At 41.5% G+C, this 10,238-nt stretch overlaps 1 protein-coding gene and 1 long non-coding RNA gene across 3 annotated transcripts in view; both read right to left on the minus strand.

The window, feature by feature from the left end:
• The window catches only part of SPHK2 (sphingosine kinase 2), a 31,921-nt gene extending 24,903 nt beyond the window's left edge, over nucleotides 1–7,018 (minus strand). Inside the window, exon 1 of the mRNA XM_039334995.1 lies at nucleotides 5,548–7,018. Coding sequence (XP_039190929.1) covers nucleotides 5,548–5,971 — 424 coding nt within the window. The 5' untranslated portion in view covers nucleotides 5,972–7,018. The remainder of the gene's footprint in view (nucleotides 1–5,547) is intronic.
• The window catches only part of LOC120304440, a 40,682-nt gene extending 33,047 nt beyond the window's left edge, over nucleotides 1–7,635 (minus strand). Inside the window, exon 1 of one of the 2 annotated variants that reach the window (XR_005555720.1) lies at nucleotides 7,018–7,635. This is a non-coding gene — a long non-coding RNA (uncharacterized LOC120304440). The remainder of the gene's footprint in view (nucleotides 1–7,017) is intronic. The other variant, XR_005555721.1, reaches the window with a different exon arrangement.
• Between the last annotated feature and the right edge of the window lie 2,603 nt (nucleotides 7,636–10,238).

A 10,238-nucleotide genomic window follows, 5' to 3' on the forward strand; every position in this document is an offset into this window, starting at 1 on the left:
CAATTGACTATTATTAAACTATTGTTTTCTTCTCCTCACTCCATCTTTTATGGAACTTTTCCAACTGGACTGAGCAGCTGAAATTCTTCAGCTTTTTTCTTTGCTTCAGTTGTGTTCAGCAGGTCAGCGGTTCAAATCTCACCGGCTCAAGGTTGACTCAGCCTTCCATCCTTCCGGGGTAGGTAAAATGAGGACCCAGATTGTTGGGGGCAATGTAAATATATATATACATTGCTTACTGGTGTACACCGTTTAGAGAGTGCTTGCACTTAAAGCGGTATATAAGTCTCATAAATAAATAAATAAATAAAAAACATAACGTTGGTACAAAAGCAGAGCTGACAGATTTCCTGTCAATGAAAATGATAGACTGAAAGAGCCTGCAGGTTGAATTCCTGGTGCAACACAACCTTTTAGATTTTAGCCAATCCCACAGAATCTTCTGGATGAGGAGAACAGAGCAACAATGTCTAAGCCAGGGGTAGGCAACCTTGGCTCTTTTATGACTCGTGGACTTCAACTCCCAGAATTCCTGAGCCAGCTAAGGGAGTTGAAGTCCACGAGTCATAAAAGAGCCAAGGTTGCCTACCCCTGGTCTAAGCAAACAAGTCTAAGAATCTAGACTAGAGAATGTACGACAATTCATAAGATAAATGATAAAAGTTGTGTAGCATCATAAAGAAACACCCAAAGCACAAATCCCTCACTAAGGAGGAAACCTGGTAGTGTGTTTTCCCTGGCAGGCCACCCTACTTCCATAAAACCACTAACCACTTCACAAAAACAATTAATCATATAAATCTAGCAGTAAATGTATTCAGCCACCCATCAGCAATTGGGTAACACATCATACAGAAATTCCTGGCCACTTCTGAGCTAAAATGAATGAGGGAGACTGTGCTCTTTCGGACAAATTCCCTTTTAATACAGGCCCTCCTATGCAGTGTTCAGCACTTCCTCTGCAGTTTTTTAATTGCTGGTACAGCTGTCTGTGTTTAATGCATCATCATCATCCCTTAGAAAGCCTGCTCTTTCTCTTGGTACACAAACTCTGAAAGCAAGCACTTCTATTCTATAGTTCTGTACAAATAGTATTGCATGTTATGGAGCAGCAATTACTTTGACTTGGTTCTTGAGAATCTGTCTTACAATCAGCTCATTCCTGACTTCTTTGTGGAATGTGCAAAGCCAGATGCAAAAGGAGGAGAGAATGCTGTATTTGTATGATGTTCTTCGTTAAAAAAAAATCACCCACTAGTTTTAGCTAGTGCTGAATCAGGCACTCGTAGGCTAAAGAGCATGTTGTGATCTGTGAAGTCTCAGAGAACATTTGATCTTGCCATGATTAGGCTCTGGTTAGACAGAGCTGGGCAACTGTGGCCCCTTTACAGCCTGTGGACTTCAACTCCAAGAATTCCTCAGCCAACCACAATGGCTCAAGAATTCTAGGAGTTGAAGTCCACAGGTCATAAAGGGGCCAAAGTTGTCTACTCCTGGGTTTGAGGTTAGAAACTCAGTCACTTTGGGGACAATTTTCCCTACAATTCTCTATGGAGATTCTCAGTCATCCAGGTCATAGCTATCTCAAAGGTGCTTTTTTCAAAAGGCAACTGGCCTATTTTTTCCCTTGAGGAAGTAGCTTTGCTTCTCATCCAAGAACCTTCATCAGTTATGACTGGATGATGATGGTGGTGGGGTGGAAGAATAGGTTCTGACAGGATGGTAGGAGGGGGATGGAAGGATTATATTACTTTGCAGTCATCTGGTTGTTAGCACTCTAGAGCTGTTGAAGCCACTTGGGGGGTTTATTCCATTTGATAAAGGTTTTTAAAGCAAGCAATCTCTTCTTGGGAGTTAGAAGCTTTTGAATCTCCTTGAACTTTTGTAAATGACATTGCCATAGGTGTATACTATAGGCCACCCAACCAAACGGAGGAAATAGATGAACTTTTTGCTAGTCAGCTAACTAAGGTATGTAGGAAGCGAATCACAATAGTAATGGGGAAGTTTAACTACCCTGACATCAACTGGGAAACAAACTCTGCACCAAGTGGAAGATCAAATAGATTCCTGACAAACCTAGCAGACAATTTTGTCTCCCAAAAAGTAGAGAAGGGAACTAGGGGATTAGCCATACTGGATCTAATTTTCACTAACAGAGATGAAATAATAGAAGGTGTTGAAGCCACAGAAAGCTTGGGAGGAAGTGATCATGCAATATTGGAATTCAACATTATGAAAGCATAAACAATAGAAACACAGTCAAACTAGAGCCGTGGTGGCACGTGTGCCACAGGTGGCATGCAGAGCCCTCTCTCTGGGTACGTGCGCCGTCGCCCCAGTCCTAGGCCTTCAGCTGGGTTTTATAAAACCTTTTTGGTTTAGGCCTCTGCCGCCGTGTGCAAAAAAAAAGGTTCAATCAATCAATCAATTTTAACTTCTCGCGGGAAAAAAAGATCTTGCAAAGTTGGAATTGATTGATTGAACTTTTTAGTCCCACCAATCTGCCATTACCATGCAGCCATGCCCACCCAATGGGCCATGCCCACCCGGCACCCAACGATACATAAGTGGGTTTTGGGTTGCAGTTTGGGCACTCAGTCTCTAAAAGGTTCGCCAGCACTGAACTAGTCTTTAAGAGAGCTAATTTCAATAAAGTCAGAGAGGGCTTGGGAAGGATTCCATGGATGAGAATCCTCCAGGGGAAAACAACTCAAGAGGCTTGGGAAATTTTGAAAAATGAGATAATAAAAGCCCAGTCTAGCACAATACCAACAAAGAAGAAAAATAACAGCTCTCAAAAGAAGAAGGAATCAAGCTATTCTCCAAAGCACCTGAAGGCAGGACAAGAAGCAACAGATGGAAACTAATCAAGGAGAGAAGCAACCTAGAACTAAGGAGAAACTTCCTGACAGTTAGAACAATTAACCAGTGGAACAACCTGCCTCCAGAAGCGGTGAATGCTCCTACACTGGAAGAAACTGGACAACCATTTGTCTGAAATGGTATAGGGCAGTGGTGGTGAACCTATGGCACTCAAGCCAGAGGCGGCACTCAGAGCCTTCTCTGTGGGCACACGTGCATTGCCCCAGCCTCGCCTCCCCCCGCGACCCACTCACCAGCAGCTCCCCTGGAGGAGAGTTGCCCCGAGTGTGGCCCCATGTGGAGCAGCACAGCCAAGGACATGGCAGCCAGGCAGCGTGGACAAGACTCTGCCCTCATGCCCCATCACGCACAGTTGATGCTGTGGGGTGCGGGCATAGGGAGAGGCTGCCATGGCGCTGCTGGGCTGCCTGGACGATCTGTGGTGGGCCCTGGAGGCGGTGAGTGGCCCTGCGGGCAGGGAGGGCAGGGGACAGGGTGGGGCGGATTGGGGTCGGGGCAGGGGGTGGAGCTGGGTGGGGCCAGTTTTTGGGCACTCGGTCTCTAAAAGGTTTGCCATCATTGGTATAGGGTTTTCTGCCTGAGCTGGGGGTTGGACTAGATGACCTCCAAGCTCCCTTCCAACTTTATTATTATTAATTTCAGAGGCACAGCTCTAACTCAAGTAATCATTCCACTATTAGTATTGACTCACATCATACTTTGATTCTGTAACCAATTCTGAGGCCTTCATAACTTTTAATTTTATGTGCTGTTTACAGGTAGTCCTTGATTTACTCCACAACTGAGTCTGCCAAATATAATCATCATGGTTGTCAACTGAGTTATCACATGACCAACCCAATTTTACAACCTTTTTTTGCAATGGTCATAAAGCAATTGCCATGGTTGTTAAGCAAACCCATTGTTTGCTATGGGGTGTTTTTGATGGAAACCAGAAGTAAATGTTGGCTTTCAGCAAAAATGTAGTGAACTGCAGTCAAATGATTGTGGAATGCCTTAATTGGCCAAAAATGCAGGCTGGTTGCCAAGTGCTCAAAATGTGGTCACGGGGACTGGATTATAAGTATCTTTTAGGAGACCATCTTTAACTTCAAATGTTTCTATTCTATTTAACTTTCCTGCCCCTCTGTTATACATTGAATAAGCTGTTGTAAATTGTGCTGATAAATAAGAATACTCAGTGAAGAATCACTATCAGTCTGATATTCTAACAAAATATATTCTGTATTCTTTACATTTGCTGTGCTGATTGGAAATTACAAAACTGAATTCAACACACTTGACTTCAGAGCTACAGCTTGTAAGCAAGTTGTTCAACATAAATGGATTTTCTCCTTCAGGTTTCCATGTACACGAATTGCAAGTTAAGCACATTTCAATGTGGGACATATAGCCATTGCAGCATTTGACTCCATACTTCCCAGGACATTTATGCTCACATTTTAAACAGAAAGTTCATTCAGTTGGCAAAATATACCTTTAGACTGTTTATATGATAAAAGGAAAAACAGACAGGTATATATTCTCTTCTAGCACAAGACTACCCAACCCCGATTTGTGGACCCACACCAATCCACAGCATGCCAGCAACTGGGCCGCACAAACAAACGAAGCCCCACCCACGGGATTCAGGCAGTATGCAAAACCACATCCCCTCTGGTCCGCAGAAAAAACTTTCTCCATGGCACGGATCCTTGATGCCCAAAAGGTTGGGGGCCTCTGTTCTAGCAGACAAGAATGGAAGTTTTTTTTTTTTTTTTTTAAAAAAACCAATTTCAACGAAACTTGACATTTCCAGCACTCAAAATCGCTCAGGGAGAAGAAAGATCTAATACAATGTAATCTGAGGGGGCCTTAGCTTCACTACCTTTGAATTCTGATGGGAGTTGCCTTCCATTATACAAAGGCAGGTCAACACAGCAATAATTTTATTCAAATGTGCTGTACTTATTAGGAAAGCTACAACTTGCTTCCATCTCACTTACCAAACACTTCAATAGCTAGTAACTCCCTGGAATGCAAGTTTGCATCTTTCCAGGGCATTCCAACATCATGGATTTGTAGATCAGGAGATTAATCTACTCTGTAATCCCAGCAACATGAAAGTAAGTTTACAATAGGATTATAAAAATGATAATTATTAATCTTGCAGTACACATGATGCAAAATTTAGAAAGGAACTAAAGACAACAGAGATAGATTTATATTCTCTAGTTTGTATTAATTAATTCTGACTTTTTAAACTAAAGATTGACACATCTGCCAGCAGGTATACTCTAGTCTAAGCTGATGTTCGGTTTTTCAGATATCTCATAAAATTATGTGGCAGGTCTGCACAATGCTGTATTTATTAAACTTATATGCCATCCATCTCACTGCTGAGCCATTCTGGGGGTTCTCCGACATTTAACCACCACCACCCCAACACTTTTATTCTTTACCATCCAGAAAATCATCCTATCAGGCTAAGGACTTGTTATGAACTCTCTCCTAATGAGCTGATTTCGATTTTTTAAAAAACAGATTGATAAACACACAAGTACCCATTTGACTTGTTGTCCACAACAATACAGTTTACGGAATGCCATCGCGCAGAAACAGATAACATTTACCATCTCTCCAGGTGAGAAGCAATACTCCCCAATACAGGACACCCCTTACCTGTTTCACTAGAAATTGGAATCCCCAACACTAGGCACTTGATGGCAGCTGCCCATTTTTCGGCAAGAGCCTGGTTTTCCTTGTAGCGCTCTGCTCCGTCCACTTGAAAGGTCTTTGCAATCCGCTGCCGAGCACGTCCTGAGCCCACGGCCACCTTTTTTTTCTTCAGTGGATAGGCAAAGATGCAGAAGAATGCTGACTGGTTTGCTACTGTATGACTGCGTAGTGTGTGGCAACCAACCACATCTATCAGCCGTATCACAGTCCGTTGATCAGTGTCCGGCTTGGGTACTAGGCGCTGGATATGCAGTTCAGTCCGGGTGAGGCTGAGGGCATAGCGGATCCCCTTAGGGGGATAGGACCCAAACTCCCCATGGAGGATGGCCTCAGAACCTTCTTGACAAGGCTTCAGTACCAGATTCATCTTGTCATGGAACCCCAGTTTTGCAATTGTGCTTTAATATCTGTCAGATAGCTGGTTCCAACCCATCACTACTTAACCTCCTTTTTCACCACTCCTCCCATCACCCAAGATTTGAAAAGCAGGATTTAAAACCTTTCCAATCACACAGATTTTTCTTGGGTCGGCTGAGCGGATAATGCAACTTACTTTTACCAAGAAACTTGCTTCCTCACTAGAGCTTAAGTATTTTCCAAAGTATTGCTCTTTTATTGAGCAAGAACCTTTGTGTCAAGGAAATAAAACAAGAGGAAAAAATACTGACATGTACATACCTCCCCAACTTTTCTGAAAAAAATGTCATCCAAATTCTAGAGGAATGAACACAGACCTGTATGACCCTAACACTAGGGTTAATAAATTTAAAGAGAGGCTTTTCTTAGCAAAACAAGTGCTTCTTCAGAAACATATGTAGAAAATCTGGTTTTCAGCATGATTTCACCTTTAGATAAGGAGTTTAAATGTTTAACTAGGAAGCTGTCCAACCTGTAAAAATCTAATCAGAACACCTGGCCACAAAAACATACTATTTTTAGTAAATTCTTTCCCTTCTCTTTTACAAGTCTGCTTCCCAAAACTTCAGAGAAGGGAGAAGAAAAGAACTTCAGCTAAAAATTAAACAATAAAAAACATTGATCTGTTTAGGGGACACTCAGGAATGAAAAAGAAAAATACCCAAAAAAGGAAAGTTGAGTTTGGAAAGAGAATGCAGACACAACATTCTACCCTTCAACTAGCGGCAAACAGAAATGAAATACTTTTATTAAGCACCCCATTGGTCAACCTAACTCAACTGTTTTCACTCCCGAGGTTTAGAAAAAAATAGTTTCTCACAAATGTTTGCAAGAGCGTGTCATCATAAAAGGGGGGAACAGGAAAAAGCTTTTGACTAAAAAAAAGTGGAGGGCAATAGAGCTGATCATTATTACACACACACACAAATATACATTTATACTGGGGGGAGGACGTTTGAGATAACCCCCCCAGAAAGGACCCTATTCCCTTCTCACCGGGCACGCTTTGTCCAAAAAGCCAGATGACCTTAGGAAGGAATCTGTGGGGAGAGGGAGAAAGGAGGAGAAGCTCCCGGGCACTTCTCAAGGTCTGCCCATCCTTAACAACCTCCAATCTTCAGCATCTCTCCCACACTTCTTTCCACGCCATCCTCCTCTTTGCTCAACCCCGGCTCTTCTTGCTTTCCGAGCCCAGTTCTCGCCTCTGTTCTGAGCTGCACACTGCCTCGCATGCTACATCGGGAAGTGTTCTTTTCTACCAGGGGAAGGTTGAGCAATGGGGTGGGGAAAGCTTTCTCCCTCCCTATCAGAGGTCAGCAAACCGTGGCAGTCCCGCCCCTCAACGGCACTCTCCTCGGACATTGGTGAGTGGGTTTTGCCATCTTTGACGACAGCGAGGGTATAAAGTAGCAAACCGGCCATCTTAATTAAGGGATAGGCGCCAACGAAGGGGCTCAACTTAAAAAAAATGTTGAGTCCTTAAAAGTGCTAACGAGAGAGCTTGCTTCTTTCAGCGATGATTGGTTTTGCTGAGGGGAGAGGGACAATTTGAGCTTTGGGCAAAATCAAGGGAGAGAGAAATTCCCAGCTTCCTCCAGGACTGCCATCTTTAATAAGGGAAATAAAGGCAGACTGTCTCGAGAAGAGTGATGCGGTGGCAGCCATTTTGGATCAGGGCAATTTTATTCTTCACAGACAATTCCCTAGCCTAGAACATTTAAAGTTAGGGAAAGTTCTGTATGCGTCACGTAGTGTTATCCATTTTGGATATGGGCAAAGCGTGGCACTTTCACCTCGAATTTTTTTATGGAACGCAAGCCTTGATTGGCTGCTTTTCAGCTTAGACACTAAAAAGAGCCACTTATAGTCACTGTGGAAAGACTTTCATTCCAAAATTGGCATATAATTGTAAATATACAATGTACAGTCTCTACATCATACCTATTCATATTATTACACTCAACAGAAACAAAGTGGTATGCAGTAAACATGCTTATATACATATACAAGTAGTGCTTTTTAGACACCAGAACTGTGACTGGCAATTTGGTCATTAAGCACAGCAGTCACTAGGTGAAATCACAATTACTTATAATTTTACTTCAGCTTTCTCTTGTTTTACAGACCTAGAAGGATTATATATATGAGGACAGATTGCAAAGTTACTTTTCATCACAGTTGTAGCTAAATGAGGACTACCTATATAAAAGTATTAAAGCCAAAACTAATCTGCTGAAAGCGATTTAAAAGACTTTGTAGTTTTTCTAGACATACTAGGGCCTAGGCTATTTACTAATCCAAAGGAAAATATATTCCACACTTTAGGAGAAATATAATTCTATATTTTTCTTTTATACCTAGTTATCAGGCTTCCATGAATAAAAAAGACACTATGATAGATTCTTCTTCTGTATTTAATGTATTAACAGATTTATACCATACGATTGATGGGCTGGATGCCAAAAGAAAGCAAAATTATGACATACACTCAGTGGCCAGATTCAGCTGGTTTGCACCACTTTGGCAGAACCCGTAGCTAATTTTTTATTGCCCAGGCCCAGAGTGGACTTCCGGAAGCGGCATCCACACAGAGAACTGGTTGTTCACATATTTGAATCCCACCACTGCATACACATGAAAGGAGATCAGGATGTCTGTAATTGAGGAGTTTGTCTGGTAAGAATAAAGAATGCTTATTTACACAAAATATGCAAATGTAAAACTTGTAACAATTCTGGATTGTTAGAAAGCTGAGAAAAGTAACAAAGACTTAGGCATCTTGCAAGCTCAGCTAAAAGTTAGGAATAGAGATGGCCTGGATCAAATAGGAAGTATATTAGATAACTTCTGAAGCATTCATTGGCTAAGGCATAGGAATAGGGATGGCTAGAGACCAATAGAATAATTGTTAGATTATTATTGAAATGTTTATTATATGATATTTCTTATATATCCCACCTTCTCCTTAGTGAAAATGTATAAAGCTTTCTTAATTCTGTGGTTCGAGGTTCCTTGGCATTTTGGCCAGGATCCATAATAATAATAATAATAATAGTAGTAGTAGTAGTAGTAGTAGTAGTAGTAGTAGTAGTAGTAGTGGTAAAGTTGGAAGGGACCTTGGAGGTCATCTAGTCTAACCCCCTGCTCAGGCAGGAAACCCTATACTATTTCAGACAAATGGCTGTCCAGTCTCTTCTTAAAAACTTCCAGTGTTGGAGCATTCACCGCTTCTGGAGGCAGGTTGTTCCACTGGTTAATTGTTCTAACTGTCAGGAAGTTTCTCCTTAGTTCTAGGTTGCTTTTCTCCTTGCTTAGTTTCCACCTGTTGCTTCTTGTCCTGCCTTCAGGCGCTTTGGAAAATAGCTTGACACCCTCTTCTTTGTGGCAGCCCCTGAGATATTGGAACACTTTTCTTGGAGAGCTTCAATAAAAGAAAACAAAACCTGCACCTCATGTCTGATGTACTTCATTGGCCTCAGCACCAGGTTCAAACCTGAATTGGGGACAAGAAGATGGTGTTTTTATTTTGCATGTATCTATATAACTATGTTCAACACAAAATAAAAATACCTCAATAAAATTGATGCATCACTTGTAAAACATCAAAAATTTTACAATAATTACAATGTAAGATCACAACTAAAATATGCAGACTTAGTAAACTGGAGGGCCCATATTCTTTTTTTTTCTTCTGTTCAACTGTGTCCAATTCTCAGAAACCTCCTGGACAAGCCTCTTCATTTTTTAAAAAAGGTTTTTCAAAAGTGGCTTGTCCATACCTGCTTCCTAGCAATGAGAGAAGGTGACTAGCCCAATCTTAATCAGCTGATTTATACCTAAGGTGGGACTAGAACACATATCTATCCCATTATCTAGCCTGATGAATTCACAATCAAGTAATTCCGGATGGTAAATAAATCTTTTATTCACAGAAGTCAGCTATGCATGCACATAGCAACAAAGGTACCTAAAACAACACTGAGCACCTACGGAAAGATATATTGTTAACATACAGAAATTAATGTCAGGTGAGAGACCAGGTATCGGCTGACTAACAACTGTTCTTAAAGGCATAATCCTCATATATCACCACTAATACTTAAAGGACTGTGGTGGTAAAAGGTTATGGACATTATGGGCTCTGTTGCAAATAATCAGTGTTGAAAGAAAGGCAAATGGCTGTATCTAATGAAAATGTCTAATGAGAGACAGTTTGG

The sequence above is a fragment of the Crotalus tigris genome, unplaced genomic scaffold (genome assembly GCF_016545835.1).
Source record: "Crotalus tigris isolate CLP2741 ecotype Arizona unplaced genomic scaffold, ASM1654583v1 scf7180000017639.5415321, whole genome shotgun sequence".
In the NCBI taxonomy this organism is placed as follows: Eukaryota; Metazoa; Chordata; class Lepidosauria; order Squamata; family Viperidae; genus Crotalus; species Crotalus tigris.